At 56.2% G+C, this 17,656-nt stretch overlaps 4 protein-coding genes across 6 annotated transcripts; 1 reads left to right on the top strand and 3 right to left on the bottom strand.

Annotated features, from left to right (window-relative positions):
- Positions 1-2,593: 2,593 nt before the first annotated feature.
- Positions 2,594-8,435, bottom strand: LOC113998706 (C-type lectin domain family 2 member B-like). Of its 3 annotated transcripts, none has more exons than XM_039389405.1 (7): positions 7,243-8,435; positions 6,871-6,933; positions 5,088-5,236; positions 4,638-4,748; positions 4,171-4,352; positions 3,798-3,898; positions 2,594-3,499 (listed from the first exon to the last, which is right to left on the bottom strand). In XM_039389405.1, the coding sequence occupies exons 3-7, from the start codon at positions 5,173-5,175 to the stop codon at positions 3,340-3,342; spliced, it is 642 nt and encodes a 213-aa protein (XP_039245339.1). In that variant the 5' UTR covers positions 5,176-5,236; positions 6,871-6,933; positions 7,243-8,435; the 3' UTR covers positions 2,594-3,339. The 3 variants fall into 3 exon arrangements, with proteins under 3 accessions (XP_039245339.1, XP_039245338.1, XP_039245340.1); XM_039389404.1 differs by having other exon boundaries at positions 5,570-6,933; XM_039389406.1 differs by lacking the exon at positions 6,871-6,933.
- A 245-nt stretch (positions 8,436-8,680) lies between these two features.
- Positions 8,681-9,780, bottom strand: LOC113997792 (killer cell lectin-like receptor subfamily B member 1B allele B). Its single transcript, XM_027739923.2, has 4 exons — positions 9,724-9,780; positions 9,431-9,585; positions 9,088-9,203; positions 8,681-8,999 (listed from the first exon to the last, which is right to left on the bottom strand). Exons 2-4 carry the CDS (start codon positions 9,548-9,550, stop codon positions 8,681-8,683), a joined length of 555 nt encoding a protein of 184 aa, XP_027595724.1. The 5' UTR covers positions 9,551-9,585; positions 9,724-9,780.
- A 1,258-nt stretch (positions 9,781-11,038) lies between these two features.
- LOC113997793 (killer cell lectin-like receptor subfamily B member 1B allele A) lies at positions 11,039-13,755 on the bottom strand. Its single transcript, XM_027739924.2, has 6 exons — positions 13,620-13,755; positions 12,887-12,985; positions 12,485-12,613; positions 12,160-12,314; positions 11,830-11,939; positions 11,039-11,584 (listed from the first exon to the last, which is right to left on the bottom strand). The coding sequence occupies exons 1-6, from the start codon at positions 13,690-13,692 to the stop codon at positions 11,416-11,418; spliced, it is 735 nt and encodes a 244-aa protein (XP_027595725.1). The 5' UTR covers positions 13,693-13,755; the 3' UTR covers positions 11,039-11,415.
- A 798-nt stretch (positions 13,756-14,553) lies between these two features.
- On the top strand, positions 14,554-17,645 carry LOC113997791 (C-type lectin domain family 2 member D-like). The gene is made up of 7 exons (XM_039389407.1): positions 14,554-14,604; positions 14,920-14,979; positions 15,696-15,850; positions 16,214-16,324; positions 16,620-16,801; positions 17,074-17,174; positions 17,475-17,645. Exons 3-7 carry the CDS (start codon positions 15,766-15,768, stop codon positions 17,632-17,634), a joined length of 639 nt encoding a protein of 212 aa, XP_039245341.1. The 5' UTR covers positions 14,554-14,604; positions 14,920-14,979; positions 15,696-15,765; the 3' UTR covers positions 17,635-17,645.
- Positions 17,646-17,656: the final 11 nt, after the last annotated feature.

Raw genomic sequence — 17,656 nt, forward strand, 5'->3', positions numbered from 1 at the left:
GGCCTTGCTGGCTTTGGGCTCACGGCCCGCCGGCACCATCCCAGCGGCCTGACCCCCCTCCTTCCCCTCTCTCCAGCCTCTCCTGCCTTTTCTGGCAAGGGGCCATCCAAGGAAAAGCCCGGTTCTCAGCAATGGCACCTGTGGCACGGCTGCAAGGCTCGAGTGGGCCAGGCAAGAGCAGGAGCAGCGAGAGCCTGAGGAGCCAGGAGATGCCCTGGCTGGGCATCGTGCTGCTGCGGGACGAGCTGACACCTCTGCACAGTCTCTGCCCGTCCCTGCCAGCCGACTTCTGCCCAGGCTCTGGGCACGGGGACGCAGCACTGACAGTTTTCAGCCCCCGCGCTGTTCCACAGAGGCTGTGATGTCACAAGGCCCTTGCCTGGCAGCCAGGAGATGGGCAAGGCAAGGCAAGGACGGAGCCTCGGAGCCACCAGCACGCTGTCCCCAAAGGCTGGGCTGGCACAGAAGCCCAGAGTCCCTGAGCTTGGCAGAGACTTGTGAGATCAACCGGCGTCCAGCCTACGCCCCATCCCCAGCACGTCAAGCAGACCACGGCACTCAGTGCCATGGCCAGGCTTTGCTTAAACACCTCCAGGGACGGTGACTCCACCACCTCCCTGGGCAGCCCATTTCAATACCTAATCCCTGTTTCTCTCCAAAAAGTCCTGCTCCTGTCCCTGACAAACAGCCCCTGACAGGCAGGTCCTCGTGTCCTCTTGTCCTGTCGCCTGTTGCCTCAGAGAAAGGGCTGACCCCCACCTGGCTCCAGCCTCCTGTCAGGAAGTTGTGGACAGGGAGAAGGTCAGCCCCGAGCCTCCTCTTCTCCAGGTTGGAGAAGCCCAGCTCCCTCAGCTGCTCCTCACAGGCCAGGCACTGCAGACCCTTGCCCAGCTCCATTGCCCTGCTCTCCACCCACTGCAGCCCCTCAAGGTTCTCCCTGAATTGAGGGGCCCAGAGCTGGACACAGCACTCCAGCTGTGGCCTCACCAGTGCCCAGTCCAGCAGAAGCATCACTGCCCTGCTCCTGCTGCCACACTCTTTCTGATCCAGGCCAGCCTGCCCTTGGCCTTCTTGCCCACCCGGGCACCCGCTGGCTCAGGTTCAGCCTCTGTCCACCAGCACCCCCAGGGCCTCTCCCACGGGGACCCTTTGCAGCTCCTCTGCCCTTGGCCTGGAGCTGCAGGGGGTTCTTGTGGCCAGAGGCCCCAAAGGCACCAAAGGCACTCTTGAACCTCATGCCCACGGGCTCGGCCCAGAGGTCCAGCCTGTCCAGGTCCCTCTGCACAGCCTTCCTACCCTCCAGCACATCCACACTGCAAGCCAGCTTGGGGTCCTCTGCCAATTTGCTCCTGGAAGACTCAATGCCCTCCTGCACATCCCCACGAAAAATATGCAACAGGACTGGGCCTGTTACCCAACAAGTTCTAGTGCTTGACAAAGGAGCCCACCCAGCAGTGGGGAGAAACTGCTGGCAGGAGATTGAATGGGGGCAAGAGACAATGGATGATGGACAAGTTCTGGGCCATGGCCATTTGTTAGAAAAACAAAGTAAAAGTTTAAGGCCTGCCATATTTCAGTGGTCAGAGACCTGGCAGAGAAATCTATTTTTGAGACCTGGTTCCAGGCTTTGTTTCCTGGGGGAAAGGCCGTGACATCCCAAAAAGTCCCGTGGCAGACAGGTGGGGCTGCACTGTGGGGGTGTGAGGTGTTGGTTCTTTGGTTGCCAGGGGCTATTCCAGAATGGAGAGGACAGGCTGTGACATCCCAAAGGGGCCCATGGCACAGGGGTTGGGCTGCACTAGGGGCTGTGAGACATTGGTGTTTTGGTTTCCAGCAGCCATTCTGGAATGGAGGGGATAGGCCGTGACATCACAAGAGGGCCCATGGCACAAAGGTGGGGCTTCACTTTGGGGTTGGAGGGCGTTGGTTCTTTGGTTGCCAGGGCCCATTCCGGAATGGAGAGGACAGGCTGTGACACCACAAAGGAGCCCTTGGCACACGGATGGGGTTGAACTGTCACATGGTGGGGGCTTGGTTCTTTGTTTTCCAGAGGCCATTTCAGAATGGGGGCCAAAGGTGGTTTTGCAGAATAAAAGGTCGAAAACGGAAATTCTGCCTCAGAATTCCCACCCATGGCTCCTGCTTGGAGTTGGCACCTGCTCCTGAAAAAGTTTTGGGGGGGTTCCCCTCGTTATTTTAGGGGTTTGGTGCCCCAGCTGAGCGTTGTTCTGTCACCACCACTCGTGGTGCTGAAAGGTTATTTTGCAGAATAAAAGGTAAAAAATGGAGATCTCACCCAAAATTGAGGTTGTTTTGGTCAGCCAGGTCCTACCTGGAGTCGGCACCCACTCCCCAGAGGATTTTGGGGGGGTTCCCCCCATTGTTTGGGGTATATTAAATTAGTCATCAATTCACCCCAAATGGTGGGTTTGGGATATAAAAATCAGTTATTGACACAATGATTAGGACACAGTTATTAATTCACAATTAATAATTGGTGGTTTGGGGGCATCACAAATCATTGACAATACACCCAAACTGGTTGTTTTTTTGTGTATAACAAAACAATGATTTTAAAAAGCAGCTTTCAAGCTTCAGTTTTATAAACACTTGCTTTTTATTAACGTGAAACGTTGCAAACCCGGCCCCAAAATCCGCCTTTTTCTACTTAAAACGGACCCCACTCTCGCAGTCTTCAGCCACGTCCGCCCCCCGCCTTTCCTGGAATGCCCGCGGGGGGGCGCAGTTCCCACCCAGGTCCGACCTGAGGGCGGGGAAAGGGAAGGGGCGGAGCGCGGGGAGGAGCGGCCAATGGGAGTGAGGGGGTGCGGTTTAATCGGCCAATCAGCACGTGCTGAGGGTTTTTAAAGGGAGAGAAGAGCGGGAGTGGAGTGGAAGTACCAGGAGGGTGAGAACGGGCACTAAAAGGCTCCTTTCTCACCCCAAAACCGCCCCCAAACCATGGCCACCGCAGAAAAAGCTTGAAATAAGGCTGAAAAAAGCGTGAAAAGAGGCTGATTTACCCCCCACCAAAATGGAGGGCCAAGAGAAACACCGGCCAGAGCTCCGCCTATTCTCCACCTATTATTAATATGGCTACATAAATGTTGTACTCATATAAATGTGCACTTAAAGCAAATTGTATAAATATCACTTGCATTTGCATGAACCTTTTGAGCAAGTTTTCTGTGGTGCAAACCACACTTGGTCCTGGCATTTACTGCTCAAAAGATCCAAAGGATGGGGGATAGCACCGGTTCCTTGTACCTGATTTTTTGGATTCACCCCGAATATTTCAGTTGCAGTGCTGGGGTGAAGTTCCCCCATCTGGTCAGAGATTTAGGTTGAAAGTCCCAGTTTGGGGTCTCTTAATTTCCCCTCCCACAGGACGAAGTTGTCAGGGCGGCTGCAGATCCAGTTCTTCTCCGTGTGGCACAGGGACGAGCTGATCCTGCCCTGGTTCAGGTACCCACAGGGCCCCCCACCCCTCACCTCAAACCTGCAGTGCCAACGGGACCAGAGTCAGAAAGGGAAAAGGAAAAGAAGAAAACCCCCTCAAAAAATAAGAAGAGCTGGGATTTCCTCTCTGGGAAAGAAGGGTTTTGGCTGGGGGGGGTCTCTAATTCTCTGATCAGGGTTGGGGGGCAGCGACCTCGGCCCATCCAACCCCCCATGGAAAGCCAGGAGCTGCCTGGACACAGGGCAGGAGAAGGTGCCCATCCCAGGATGGGGCATCCCAGACTCCAGGAAATCCCTGGGGCCCACCCTGGGGCTCCAGCACGGACGCAGGGACCCACCTGCCATTCAAGGCCGTGCCATTGATCCACTCCCAGCCGTTATCCCTCATTCCCAGCCCGATCCAGTGGTTTGCTTCGCCTTTATAGCGCAGAAGGAAGGCCTGGAAGGCAAAGAAACGTTGGTTTTGGCCAGTCTTGCCTTCCCCACCTCCTCTTTCCCTCCTGTGTCCACCCCCAGCCAGACCTGGGGCTTTTCCCAAGGGGTTGGTTCCCGGCTCCAGCACTGGCAGCACTTTGGGGCCAGCCTGGGGGGTTTGGGGCTGGTTTTATCCTCTTGGTTTCCCCGTGTTTCCCACCCTGGTGCTGCTGCAGAGGCTCAAGCCCAGTCCTCACCAGTTCATCCCAGTCCTCACCAGTTCATCCCAGTCCTCACCAGTTCCTCCCTGGTGCTTATGGTGGCCAGGGAAGCTCCCAGGGCCTCACACCTTTCCCGGCCCGTGGTCCAGTTGCCCTCAGGCTCAGAAAAATAATAGCATTTTCCTTGGAAACCAGGCCAGGTGTCTGGGCACACGTGGGAGAATTCCTGCTCAGAGAACCGGGGTCTGACACCGAGAACTGAAACACAGAAAGCTGAGTCAGACACGTGGGCAGCCCTGAAAAGCAGCAAAATGGGATTGATTCCTTGGGGTTTTTTTTTCCAGCAGCTGGAAGAGGGAAACTGGGGATGATTCTCTTGGGAAAAGGTGTGACTGAGCGAGGAGCAGGTGCCTGGAGCAAAGTGCAAAGCTCCCACTTTAGGAGCCTCCCTTGATGCTGGGAAGGTCCTGGGATCCTCCCACCTCCCAAAAGGGAGGCACCTGGCCCGGATCCTCCCCATGGGGGTGTCTGGGTGGAACTCACCAGTCACTGCTCCAGCCAGGCTCAAGGTGAGGATCCCCAGGAACACACTCTGAGCAAGGAGAACACGCACCTTGGGGGATGTTCTCTGGTCTGACTTGGTTCTGTAGGACCCTGGGGCAGGAAAGAGCAGGGTGAGGATGGCCTGGCTCCTCTCCCCTCTGCTTTGCCCTCCTGTGCTGGACCCTCAGCCCATCCCGAGCCCCACCCAGGCCCATCCAGGGACACCTCTGGGGGCTCAGGAGTCCTTCAGAGGCACCAACGTGTGTTTGAGGCCCTGGAGACAGATCTTCAGCCTCCAGAGGTGAATTCCACAGTGTGGAATTCAGTGCCTGGGCTGCTCCACACCCACCCAAAGGCTCCATCCCCATCCCACTGCTGCCCCCCCCAGAGCGAGATGCTCTTCCCACCCCCTTCCCTCCCCCAGAGCATTTGGGGTTTTCCCAACATTACCACATTTGGACTCTTTCTCTGGATCACTGCAGGTGTTCAGTGGTTCCTCTTGGCTTGAAGAATTTGGCCTTTGGCTTCCTTTCCCCATCCTTGCAGAGAAGCTTCAGGGGCCAGGGCTGATGTGTCTCTGGGCTCTGTGGGGTGGAAGCCTGGGGTGGAAGGAGAGGAGAGGCTGAGGGGACCTGCAAGCAGCTGAGATCTCCTGGGCCACAGCCCAGCCAGCCACAACAGCCCCTGTGGGGTTGGCACTGGCTCTCAGTGTTATCGTGGTGCCAAGGGGCACCATCTGGCAGGGCTGAACACACATCTGGGAGAGGAGGCAGCACAAAGGACAGAGGGAGGGGAAAAGATAAGGGAGGGAAAGAGAGGGAAGGGACTAAGATTAAAGAGGAAAAAACAACTTCAAACAAATTAAGCAGAAAGGAAAGAGAAAGACAAGTTTTAAAACACTTTATTAAATAAATAAGTCATTGAGAACTCACAGCTCAAAGGCAGCTGAAGTGTTTGCAGGGCACAGGAGCCTGTTCAGGGCTCAGAAGAGGCACCGAGAGCTCGGAGCAGAGTTTGTGCTTTGGGGCCCTTTTGCAAAAACACACAGGATGGAAAGTAGCCTGTGACAGTTCACAGCACCTGTTCTGCTCAAGTTTTCTGTTTGTGGCTCCCTACGAGCTTGTTTTGCTCACAGGAAACCCCGCTCTGGTTCCCCCTCCCCCGTGCCCACTGTTGCAGGAGCACGACCTGGTTCCCTGCACCCCAAACCAACAGAGACAGCAGCTTTTGGTCCTCTTGGGTCTTATGTTAAGTTAGCAGCAGCAAACGTACCAACAGAAGCTCAACAGGAACGTGTCCTGATAAAACAGCAATATTTCATTGCCAAAGTGAACTCTGAAAGCTGCAAAGGTTTGATTGTGGGCAAACAAACATGAAAAAAGCACAAAGCGATTCCCTCAGAGGGGGTTTGCAGGAGGAAGCTCAAGGAGTGCTCAGATAACAGCGTTTCCAGAGCCGTGAGAGGGTTAAATTGATAGGAGAAACAAACACAGGATGGGCCAGAAGAGGGGGGTGCTTCCTCATCCGGGGGGTTTCTGAAGTGCAACAGGATAAAGGGCAGACCTTGCCCAAGCTCTGAGCTGGAGCTGAGCCCGAAAGTGGGGGAGGGATCGTTACAGATGAAGGGCTTCTTATTTTATAAACGAAACTATCAAGTGCCTGGACCTGCTTGATATGGCAGAAGTTTCAGTGCACAAGTTCCATCCCCTCATTTCAAGCCACAATTTCAGTCCTACTTTAATTTCTGCCTCACAGTGACAACTGAACAATTCAACAAATTCCCTTAAAAAGACCCCCAAAGGTTCACCTTGTAAGACCCCATCTGGTGCAGCCCGAGCTCCTGCTCAGGTTTAATCCCTCCCAAACCCAATTCTGAGCCAGAAACCAGTGGGCTGGTGAAGGTTTTAACATTTGCAAAACTGAACTACCAATTTGAATCTAAAAGAGACCCAGTGCAGTTACTGATTCACCCACTCCCACCATCATTTTTGCTCCTTTATGATGACTAATTTCTGCCTCCCAGTGTGACTGTACAAATTCAACAAATTCCCCTAAAAGGACCCCTGAAGGTTCACGTTGTGAGACCCCCCCGGTGCAGCCCGAGCTCCTGCCCAGGTTCAATCCCTCCCAAGCCCACCGTGGTTTCCAGCTGGTTCACTCCAGCTCCCCCCAAAATCACTGTTCATTCCACTCAACTGAAACAAATTAATGTCCTTTTTATATCATTATTTACCTCTTTTCACCACGATTTTCTCATTTCTCTTCCTGAGAAGCAACCCCTGTCAGCAACAAGGGGCTGAAAAAAACCCAACAAATTCACTGAAGAAGCTCTTACAAGGCAGCAAAAATGACAAACCAGCATACCCCGCAGCAGACACTCAAACCAACCCCATGGTAGCAAAAGCTGTAAAACTGTGACCTTTGGTGTTTACTCCTCCCTGCCCTTCAACGTGCCACGTTTAATTAATCAGGTGGTCATTGCAGCCCCCCCAAAGACAAGACCATGATGTGGGGGCTCAGCCCTGTGCCAGCCGTGGCTCACTGTGGGCAGGGAGCACCCACCACCCCGAGTTTGGCAGCCCAGGGGCTGCTCTGGAGTACTCACCTCGCAGGGCAGCTGTCAATGGGTGGCTGATTTCTCGGAACTGAGTCTGTTGAGCCACAGACAGGACGGGAGTCAAACACAGAGGCGTGGTTTTCAGTTTACAGCTCTTTGGCTGTTTTGCTGTTCTCCAACAACTCTCAGTGTGGTTCATTTTTGAAGGAACAAAGTCCATTTTTTGCACCTTGCTTACTTACAAATATTTAAGAGTTCCCAACCAAGGGATCTGTGATGGGCTGGCCCTGGTTGGTGCCAGATGCTGCTCTGTCACCCCCCTCCTCACCCGGGCAGGGGACAGAATTATTCCAAACTGTCACCTCGTGAAAGCTGCACAGTTTGGAGCCAGAAGAAATGAGAAGCTCTTGGGGATGTATGACCAGCATTGTGACATCTGAGAAACCCAGGGGGAGGCTGTTGGCTGAAGGGGTCCCACGTGGTTGCTCATAAGGCTGGGATGGAGGCTCTGCACTTTAAATACCATAAAAGATGGACCGGAATGCACCCAACCAAGCACAAATATTGACATAATAGTACTTATGACCTTGTTATACAGCCTTTCATTGCCAAGGGGAATTATTTCCGTGAAGAAAAGCTCAACAGTCGTGATGAGGGGAGTGGGGAAAGGTATCTCAGGATTGTGCCCAGCGGCTCCTGCCCCAGCAGTTTGGAGCCCAGGGGCACCGAGCGCTGACGATTTGAGTCACTGCTTGTAAAAACGTGCCGGGGACTGGCAGGAGAAGCAGCAGCGCGTTGGCTCCAGACCATGGAAACTGTTTCCCGGCATTTCTTGGCTCCGCGGGGGCGTTAAAATCGCTGCGAGGGGTTCCCACCGCCCACGTCTGAAAGAGCCGCAGCGAGCGTGGGAACAGAAGAAAAGACAAGAAATAGAGTAAAACAGAATAAAAGGCTGCACCGAGGGGTCCCCCCGCCCCGTGTCACTGAACGGGCGGTGTTGGGGGTGGCCAGAAGGGCTGTGCCGAGCAGGGTGGGAGCTGCGAATAAAATATAGAAAATAGAATTAAACGCGACAGCAGAGCCGCGGCGGTGCTGCAGGAGCTGCCCGGAGGGACAGACAGACCCTGCCTTGGCTCGTGGGACCCACCCCGTGTCACTGAAGCGCTGCGACGAGGGGCGGGCGAGGAGCGGCGGCGGCGAAAGGGCCGCCCCGGGGCGGGGAGATGGGGGGGTTGAACGGAAAAAAAAGAGAGAAGGCAATAAAAGACCCGCGACCGAAACTGCGACACCGAGGGACACTCGCGGCGGTACCGAGCGCTGTGAGGGGGGATGAGCGGCACCGGGGAGCGTCCCCTGCCCCGCGTCCCTAAAAGAGCTGCCCCGACGGACAGGCAGGTCCGCTCCGCCCTCTGGCAACGGTGGGAGGTGGGAATCGGGGGGTGGTTCGCCACCGACTCCCCCGCAAAGTGAATTTTACAAGTTATTTTTAGTTTTTATTCTTTCCGTAGTTCGATTTCTCCTCCTCCCTCGCACCCCGGCCGCCCTCGCATCGCCCATCCCAGGGCGATTTTCTCCAGCCGCGGTTCTGCCCCTGCCCCGGGAGCTGCCGGTGGGTGCCGAACCCGCGGGAATCGGGGATTTTTTCCCGCATTAACGGTGGGGTTTGGGTGCGGTGGAGGCTCAGATCCGGGCGGACTCCGTCTGGCAGATCCACTGCAGCCCCGTGTCGCAGGCGCGGGGGTCGATCCTGTCTCCCCTTGAGCGCCCCGCAGGCTCCGGGACCCTCCCCGAGGTCCTGCGGGAACCTGCGTGTGCGGGAGGGGGCCCGTGTCACCCCCGGGGGGCCCTCGGGGGACAGGGGGGTGCCCACCCCGACCCCCCAGCGCTCCTCACCGGCTCCAGTCCGGGCGGGAGCCGTTCACCCACGTCCAGCCCATCCCGGGCGCGGGCACCGAGAGCCCGATCCAGAAGTGGCGCGTGGGTTTCCTCAGGGTCTCATTGAGGGAATCCTGGCCCGGGGAAAGGGGCAGTGGTGGCGCTGCCGGGCCGGGGATGGTCACCCCAAAATAGGCTCCATCCTCACCCCGGGACCGAGCCAGACCCATGTCCCTCCCCCCCGGTCTGCCACGGGCACCGCGGGGAATTTGGGAATGAGGGGTGTGATCCCAGGCTTCTGGGGAGCCCTTCGCCCTCCCCTGGGGTGCCTCCAGCCCCTCTGTCCCCTCGGTCCCTTCACCAGCTCGTCCTTGTCCCACGGCATCGCCATCGCGGCCCCGCGGTCCCCGCAGTCCTCCCGGCTCCCGTGCCACGAGTTCATCCTTTCCGAGACCCAGTAACACTTGGTCCTGCCCAGCATCCAGCCCACGGGGCAGAGCCTGCACCCCTCGGCCTCTGTGGGACAGAAAGACAGACAGACAGACAGATGGACCCTGGCGCGCTGAGGTACCGTGGGAGGACAGGGAGAGGCTCCAGCCCGGCTTAAGTTTGGGGAGGGGGCATCGATGGGACCCCCGGGGGGTGGGGGGTTACCTCGCAGGGGGCACAGGATCCTCCTCAGCTCCCTGAAGGTGCCGTCCAGGCTGGCACAGGGGGGTCTCAGGGAGGTGTTCCCCCATCCCAAGGTCGCCCACCTGGGGAGCCTGGACAGTGCCCAACCAGCCTCTGAGGGAAAAATCTTTTCCTGAGACCCAACCTGACCCTGCCCTGGCACCGCTCCAGCCCTTCCCTGGGGTCGGCATCCAGAGGGACCTTGAAAAGTCCTCCAGCAAAGCCTTGGTCACTGTCTCCCAGGCAACATTCCTGGAAAAGCTGCAACCCATGGCCTGGAAAGGGCCCTCTGTGCTGGGTTAGGAACTGGCTGGAATGTTGGGCCCAGAGAGTGGTGGGAATGGAGCTGCATCCATTTGGGATCCGGTCCTGTTTAATATTGTCCTGGGTTTGAAGAGAGATGTTGGAATTTTTTTCCTTAGTGTCCCGTTTTCCCCCTGTCCATCCCCTCCATCCCCCCCATCTGTTTCTCCCTGGAAAGGGGGACTCAGGAGGGGGGGATGGAGTGGAGCCACAGACGCTGGGCAGCACTGGAACAGGACAGGGGGAGGTTTCTTCTCAGCACAACCTCAGTAACCTCGGTGCCTTTTGTCATTGTCACCTCAGTAACTGGTCTCAAGGAGGTGAACCTGCAGGGACATGATGTGAAAATGGATTTCTGCCTTCGTGGACTAGGGGTTTCTTTCTCCAGAAGTCTTCCTCATCCTCTATTTGTATTTACTTTATATTTACACGCTAGGAGTCTACATCCATAACACTGTATGCACTATTTTCAAACACTATAGTGCTTGAATGTGCACAAGTGAAGTATTTTTCCATTGCTGAAAGCTATAAGAAACTGTGAATGTGAATGTACAATGTCCTGATTGTGGCCTCAGCAGAGTTACTGTATCAGTGCTGCTGCTGTGCTTCTCTCTTCTTCTCCTTTTATTCCATTTGCATTAAAGTTTGTACGACCCCACCGCTGTCCCTGTGTCCTGGTCGGGGCGGGAGCTGCGGGGTCCGCTTGCCCTGTGCGGGTGGGGAAAGGTCCGAGGGAACGCCCATGGGTGCCGAGGTGGGCACGTTCACCCTGAGGGAGCCAAGATGGCAAAACGCCCTCACAGAACTGACCTCACAGAACCACCCTCACAGAGTTGCCCTCACAGAGTTGCCCTCACAGAGTCACCCTCACAGAGTTGCCCTCACAGAATCACCCTCACAGAGTCGCCCTCACAGAGTGGCCCTCACAGAGTTGCCCTCACACAACTGCCCTCACAGAACTGCCCTCACAGTAATGACACCGAAGGGACGGGTGTTGGAATATGTGTGTTTATTTTAGGACAGTTTGGTTGCAAAGGAAAGCAGGGATGGAGCCGCTTGGCTTATTGTCATCTATAGTAATGTAAAAGCATAAAAATAACACTGAAGTGATGGGAAGCGAGATTATGTGACTCTGGGAGAAACTTAAGGGGAACTTGGCAATCTGAATACAGACGTGGTGAGATGTATCTGTGTGTCTGTGAAACTGCTTGGGAGTATTTTTCTCCTGGGCAGAGAATGCTTAACTAAAAAGTGGATATAGAGAAAAGCTACTGACTGGAATTTACTGCTGATGTAACGAGGTGGATAAACCATGAAAGAACTGTAATAAATGATTTTGTTATACCACACGGGGTCCGTTGCCTGAGTGTGTCAGGTGGAGGCATCATCCAGCTTCCCAACGTCTCCTGCCATGGCCAGGGAGAGCTGGAAAGGGGCTTTTTGGCAAAGCCACTTGTGGTCACTGGCACAGACATCAACATCCAAGCTCTTGCCTTTCAGGGTCCCACACCCTTCATCCACCTCCGGCAGGTCCCCAAACCTGCACGACAAAGGGTTTATTGCCTCATAACCAATCCCAACGTGCCCTGTGACCCCAAATACCCCAAAACCAACCCCAATGTGCCCCATGACCCCAGTGTGCCCTGTGACCCCGATTGTCGGTCTGCAGAGTGTTGCCAGAGGAATAAGAGGCCCTTGCATGGACCCCAGTGACATGTGGACATGGATCGGGGTCTCAAATGAATCAAAGCTGCTTTTTTACCCCTCCAGACCTTGGACACTCACCTGTGGGGGTCGTAGGGGGTGTCGTCCACCCACGTCCACTCCTTCTGCTGTGACCTCAACCCGACCCACACCGACCACGGGCGTCTGCCTGTGACACTCTCGACATTCTCCTGGGACGTGGAAGGGACCAGTTGCTCCAAAAAAATCTCTGTGGGGAGTTCCATGGGGTGCAAAGCCACAGAACAAACCTGACCCCCCAAATCCGTGGGACACAAGCGGCCCGTGCTCTGAACCCCAAACCCTCCTGCTGCTGGGAGCCTTTTGCTCCCCGGCTCCCCTAAAAACCCCAAGACTTCTGGGTCCTTTCCAAGCCTTTTCCTCCCTGTTTACCATTTCTGCCTCGTTCTTGAGCACCACCAGCTCAGAGCCCTGATCTTTGCAGCTTTTCCTGCCCCCAGTCCAGTTTCCCGATTCCTTGGAGAGCCAGTAGCATCTCTCCCCACGGAGCTGCCAGTCCTGGGGGCACAACTTGCAACCAGCAGAGGCTGGAGAGGAGGAAAGGCCATGAATGAGACACCCCAAAGGTGGGCAAGGTCTTCCCCGACCCCCCAAATGAAAGGCACCAAACCCTCAGTGCAGGGTCTCCTCGCAGGAGGAGCCCCCCGAGGTCCCACCTGAGCCTCTCCCAGCAGAGCCAGGTGGGAAGGGGGCTCACCTGGGGGGCTCTGCCCCTGGGGCTGGCAGAAGTACCGCACCAGGGATGGGAAGATGCATCGCTCCGTCTGGTTCCTGGCCTGGATCTCAACTCTGGTGTCACTTTCAGGACCTGGAGAGCCCTGAAAAACTGGGAGCAAAGTGAGAAGTTGAAGCCAAACCACAAACCCCACAGAGACAGGTCGGGTTTTGCCCTGCAGTTAATAAATTAGGTCCGAAGCCCATGGGTCTTGCCCTCCTCCCTCGTTCATGGGGATGCTCCAGGTGTGCCCAGAGGGGGTTTTGCTCTTGGCTCTCGTGTCTGCACCAACCCTCCAGGGCCTGAACCGCTGCAACAAACCCAGATTTCCGCTCCCAGGCATCTTGTCAGGGTGTGAGATGGAGATAAGAGCTGGTTACTCACCACTCACATTTCGGAGCACCACCAGCACCAGCAGGACGAGGTGCCCCAGAGCCCCGGCTGTGAGGAGGACTCTGTGCCACCACGGGCACAGGGCAGGAGCTGGAAGAGACCACATTTAAGCTTAAAAAAACACGAAGAAGATTGGGGGTTTAGAGCACAAAAAAACCCCAAACCCCTGTGCTGAGCTGTGAGTTCGAGCAGAAGTTTCTGGTTGCTTTGCTTCCTCCAAAGCCATAAATCCCCCCTGACAGGGCTCGAGCCAGGGCAGCACCCCCGGGGGAGATTGGGGGGCTCAGGGGGTGCAGCAGCCTCGGGAGCAGCCTCAAGGACCCAGTGCCAGAGGGCAGGACCTGGGAACTCCCAAACGGGCTCAGTTTCCAGCTGGGAGTTGGTGGCTGTGGGTCCCTCCAGCCCTCGACTCCTCCGGGGTCCGGACGGGGCTCAGCCCCTTCCCTGCCCTCCCAGGGGTGGTGGCTCCCCTGGGGCTTCCTGGGGTCCCTTTTGGCCACCAAGTGAAGGGTCTGGGAAACAAAACTCTTCCAGTTCTGGAGATTTTCCAGCTTCTCCTGTCCCTGTCTTGCTCCAGACAAGCCCAGACCCCATTTCAAAGGCCACTCCGTGAGCTTGGAAACCTGAACATGGGGATGGAGAAGTGAAGGGACCCCAAAGGTAACAGACCCAAAACTCTTCCCAGGGCCTGAAATAAGCCTTTTTCCCCCCAAAATACACTCACCAGGACATTTCTCAGCCGGGGAAGGCTCATTCCCAGGATTTCTTAGATTGGCATGACCCATTTCCCCAGCCATGGTGGCTCTGGAGGTCGTTGGCGTGTCCGGAGAGCGACACCAGCCTCGGACACCTTCTCACCTCGTGACCAATGCGCGTCCGGCCCCAGGAAATGGCACCAACTGGGCCTTTCATCTGTTTCTTTGGGTTTTTTTTTTAAACATATCTCTATATTCTGCAGCCTCCCCTCTGCCTGGGGAAAGGGTTTAGGGTGTCCCCGGCCAGGAGGAGGAGGGGGGGGCCTCACCTGGAGGTGCAGGAACACGCGCAGGGTTGGGCCAAACAGGCGGAAAATTATTAAATTAATCAAATTAATTTATTAAATTAACTCAAAAAGCCTCTGATTGAGGTTTTTAGGGGGTGAGGTTGAAACGTGACAGGTGATATTTTGTGTTGCTTCCCCAAGAAGCATCTCTCAGGGATGGGGTGGTGGCAGAAATGCTGCAGCCATGGGAGGGTCAGAACCAGGCAGGGCAGGAGGAGCTGACACCCCCCGGTCATTTAGGGGGGTTTTTCCCCACTTGTCTGACACCCCCTTTGTCCCCCTCAGCCCCATCGGTCAGGACACGGCCCGGTTCTGGGGGGGCAGAGCTGCTCCTGGGGACACCGGGGGATCCTTTACCCCCCTCGTGCAGCTCCAAGCGCCTGAGGGGCCAAGTCCTGGTTTCTGGGGCTGCCCCCACAGTTGTTTTTGGGGTCCCGCGGGGGCTGCGGGGGCCGCTCGGGGCCGGGACAGGACCGAGGGAATGTCCGCGGGAATGTCCGCGGGAATTCCCGGCTCGTGCGCATCCCCTGCCGGCCGCGGCGCACAAACGCACCCGATTTCCCTCCGAAAAGGGGGAAAAAACGGCCCCAAATCCCTTTTGCCCTTGTTTATGACTAACCACACCCTACCGGGAGATCTCCCAGTCTCCGAGAGCTGCCCTGTCAAGGTGAGTACTAGAGAGCAGCTCCTGGGCTGCCAAACTCGGGGTGGTGGGTGCTCCCTGCCCACAGTGAGCCACGGCTGGGACAGGGCTGAGCCCCCACATCATGGTCTTGTCTTTGGGGGGGCTGCAATGACCACCTGATTAATTAAACGTGGCACGTTAAAGGGGAAGGGGGGAATAAACCCCAAAAGTCACAGTTTTACAGCTGGGTTTAGTGAGGCTTTTGCTACCGTGGGGTTGGTTTGAGTGTCTGCTGCGGGGTTGGGCTGGTTTGTCATTTTTGCTGCTTCTTCAGTGATTTTGTTGGGTTTTTTTCAGCCCCTTGTTGCTGACAGGGTTGCTTCTCGGGAAGAGAAATGAGAAAAGAGGTGAAAAGAGGTAAATGATGATATGACAGAAAGGACTTTAATTTGTTTCAATTGAGTGGAATGAACAGTGATTTTGGGGGGAGCTGGAGGAAACCACGGTGGGCTTGGGAGGGATTGAACCTGGGCAGGAGCTTGGGCTGCACCAGGGGGGGGGTCTCACAACGTGAACCTTCGGGGGTCCTTTTAGGGGAATTTGTTGAATTTGTACAGTCGACATTGTGAGGCAGAAATTAAAGTAGGAGAAATTTTGGCTTGAAATGAGGGGGCTGACTTTGTGCACTGGGGCTTCTGTAATCTTAAACTGTGACACTTTAGTTTTTGAAATAGGAAACCCTTCACCAGTCATGTCATTGCCATGCCATACTTGTTTTATCTTCAGACCCAGCTCAGAGCCTGGATAAGGTCTGGGCTTTGTCCTTAGGAAACCTCCCAGGGTGCTGGAACACCACCCCTTCTGCCTCATCCTATATTCGTTTCTTTCTCCTACCAATTTAACCCTCTCACTGCTCTGGAAATGCTGTATCTGAGCACATCCTTGAGCTTTCCTCCTGCAAATCACCTCTCTTTTCCTGTCCCTCTGTCCTTTCTGACCCACCACCCGTGCCAGAGGCTGATTCACCTTGTGCGTCAGTGCCCCACAGGGGCTGTCCTGGCTGGCTGGGCTGTGGCCCAGGAGGTCTCAGCTGCCTGCAGGTCCCCTCAGCCTCTCCTCTCCTTCCACCCCAGGCTGCCGAGTGCATCCACCCCACAGAGCCCAGGGAACGACAGCCCCAGGCCCTGAGGCTTCTCTGCAAGGATGGAGAAAGAAACCCAAAAGCCAAATTCTTCAGGCCAAGAGGAAGCCCTGAATACCTGCAGTGATCCAGAGGAACAGTGCAAATGTGGAAATGCTGGGAAAACCCCAAATGCTCTGGGGGAGGGCAGGGGGTGGGAAGAGCATCTCACTCCGGGGCGGCACCAGTGGGATGGGGATGGAGCCTTTGGGTGGGTGTGGAGCAGCCCAGGCACAGCTGCACTGAATTCCACACTGTGGAATTCACCTCTGGAGGCTGAAGATCAGTCTCCAGGCCCTCAAACACACGTTGGTGGCTCTGAAGGACCCTCTCAGCTCTCCCGCCCTCCTGAGCCCCCAGAGGGGTCCCTGTCCTGGGTGGGGCTCGGGATGGGCTGAGGGTCCAGCACAGGAGGGCAAAGCAGAGGGGAGAGGAGCCAGGCCATCCTCACCCTGCTCTTTCCTGCCCCAGGGTCCTACAGAACCAAGTCAGACCAGAGAACATCCCCCAAGGTGCGTGTTCTCCTCGCTCAGAGTGTGTTCCTGGGGATCCTCAGCTTGAGCCTGGTCGTGGCAGTGACTGGTGAGTCCTACCCAGGCACCTCCATGGGGAGGATCCGGGCCAGGCGCCTCCGTTTTGGGAGATGGGAGGATCCCAGGACATTCCCGGCATCAAGGGAGGCTCCTAAAGTGGGTGACTCCCTTTTTTCCCTGCACTTTGCTCCAGGCACCTGCTCTTCACTCAGTCACAACATTCCCTTTCCCAAAATCATCATCCCCCAATTTCCTCTGCTGGAAAAAAAAAAACCAAGGAATCAACCCCATTTTGCTGCTTTTCAGGGCTGCCCATGTGTCTGACTCAGCTTTCTGTGTTTCAGTTCTCAGTGTGAGACCCCCTTTCCGTGAGCCGGAATTCTCCCACGTGTGCCCAGACACCTGGCCTGTTTTCCAAGGAAAATGCTATTATTTTTCTGAGCCTGAGGGCAACTGGAGCACGGGCCGGGAAAGGTGTGAGGCCCTGGGAGCTTCCCTGGCCACCATTAGCACGAGGGATGAACTGGTGAGGACTGGGATGAACTGGTGAGGACTGGGATGAACTGGTGAGGACTGGGCTTGAGCCTCTGCAGCAGCACCAGGGTGGGAAACACAGGGAAACCAAGAGGATGAAACCAGCCCCAAACCCCCCAGGCTGGCCCCAAAGTGCTGCCAGTGCTGGAGCCGGGAGCCAACCCCTTGGGAAAAGCCCCAGGTCTGGCTGGGGGTGGACACAGGAGGGAAAGAGGAGGTGAGGAAGGCAAGACTGGCCAAAACCAACGTTTCTTTGCTTTGCAGGCCTTCCTTCTGCGCTATAAAGGCGAAGCAAACCACTGGATCGGGCTGGGAATGAGGGATAACGGCTGGGAGTGGATCAATGGCACGGCCTTGAATGGCAGGTGGGTCCCTGTGTCCGTGCTGGAGCCCCGGGGTGGGCCCCAGGGATTTCCTGGAGTCTGGGATGCCCCATCCTGGGATGGGCACCTTCTCCTGCCCCGTGTCCAGGCAGCTCCTGGCTTTCCATGGGGGGTTGGATGGGCCGAGGTCGCTGCCCCCCAACCCTGATCAGAGAATTAGAGACCCCCCCCAGCCAAAGCTCTTCTCTGCGGGAGGGGAAATCCCAGCTCTTCTTAATTTTTTGGGGGGAGTTTTCTTCTTTTCCTTTTCCCTTTCTGACTCTGGTCCCGTTGGCATTGCAGGTTAGAGGTGAGGGGTGTGGGGCCCTGTGGGTACCTCGATGACTGGTGGATCAGCTCATCCCTGTGCCACAGGGAGAAGAACTGGATCTGCAGCCGCCCTGACAACTTCGTCCTGTGGGAGGGGAAATTAAGAGACCCCAAACTGGGACTTTCAGCCTAAATCTCTGACCAGATGAGGGATC

The sequence above is a fragment of the Pipra filicauda genome, unplaced genomic scaffold (assembly GCF_003945595.2).
Source record: "Pipra filicauda isolate LSUMZ 115617 unplaced genomic scaffold, ASM394559v2 scaffold725_size179387_pilon, whole genome shotgun sequence".
Taxonomy (NCBI): domain Eukaryota; kingdom Metazoa; phylum Chordata; class Aves; order Passeriformes; family Pipridae; genus Pipra; species Pipra filicauda.

What these genes read in the sequence shown, in the direction of transcription:
- LOC113998706 (XM_039389406.1), bottom strand. Translation starts at nt 5,175, where the DNA reads ATGGGGAAAGGAAGCCAAAGGCCAAATTCTTCAAGCCAAGAGGAACCA. An exon ending in CCTGGCTGGAGCAGTGACTG is followed by an intron (nt 4,353 to 4,637) that starts GTGAGTTCCACC and finishes TCTGTGTTTCAG; the next exon opens with TTCTCGGTGTCAGACCCCGG. An exon ending in GGCACGGCCTTGAATGGCAG is followed by an intron (nt 3,500 to 3,797) that starts GTGGGTCCCTGC and finishes TTGGCACTGCAG; the next exon opens with GTTTGAGGTGAGGGGTGGGG.
- LOC113997792 (XM_027739923.2), bottom strand. Translation starts at nt 9,550, where the DNA reads ATGCTGGGCAGGACCAAGTGTTACTGGGTCTCGGAAAGGATGAACTCG. An exon ending in CGTGGGACAAGGACGAGCTG is followed by an intron (nt 9,204 to 9,430) that starts GTGAAGGGACCG and finishes TCCCCGGGCCAG; the next exon opens with GATTCCCTCAATGAGACCCT. An exon ending in TCCCGCCCGGACTGGAGCCG is followed by an intron (nt 9,000 to 9,087) that starts GTGAGGAGCGCT and finishes CCGCACACGCAG; the next exon opens with GTTCCCGCAGGACCTCGGGG.
- LOC113997793 (XM_027739924.2), bottom strand. Translation starts at nt 13,692, where the DNA reads ATGGCTGGGGAAATGGGTCATGCCAATCTAAGAAATCCTGGGAATGAG. An exon ending in CCCGGCTGAGAAATGTCCTG is followed by an intron (nt 12,986 to 13,619) that starts GTGAGTGTATTT and finishes GGTCTCTTCCAG; the next exon opens with CTCCTGCCCTGTGCCCGTGG. An exon ending in TCAAGAACGAGGCAGAAATG is followed by an intron (nt 11,940 to 12,159) that starts GTAAACAGGGAG and finishes TCCACGTCCCAG; the next exon opens with GAGAATGTCGAGAGTGTCAC.
- LOC113997791 (XM_039389407.1), top strand. Translation starts at nt 15,766, where the DNA reads ATGGAGAAAGAAACCCAAAAGCCAAATTCTTCAGGCCAAGAGGAAGCC. An exon ending in TCCAGAGGAACAGTGCAAAT is followed by an intron (nt 15,851 to 16,213) that starts GTGGAAATGCTG and finishes TTCCTGCCCCAG; the next exon opens with GGTCCTACAGAACCAAGTCA. An exon ending in CCTGGTCGTGGCAGTGACTG is followed by an intron (nt 16,325 to 16,619) that starts GTGAGTCCTACC and finishes TCTGTGTTTCAG; the next exon opens with TTCTCAGTGTGAGACCCCCT.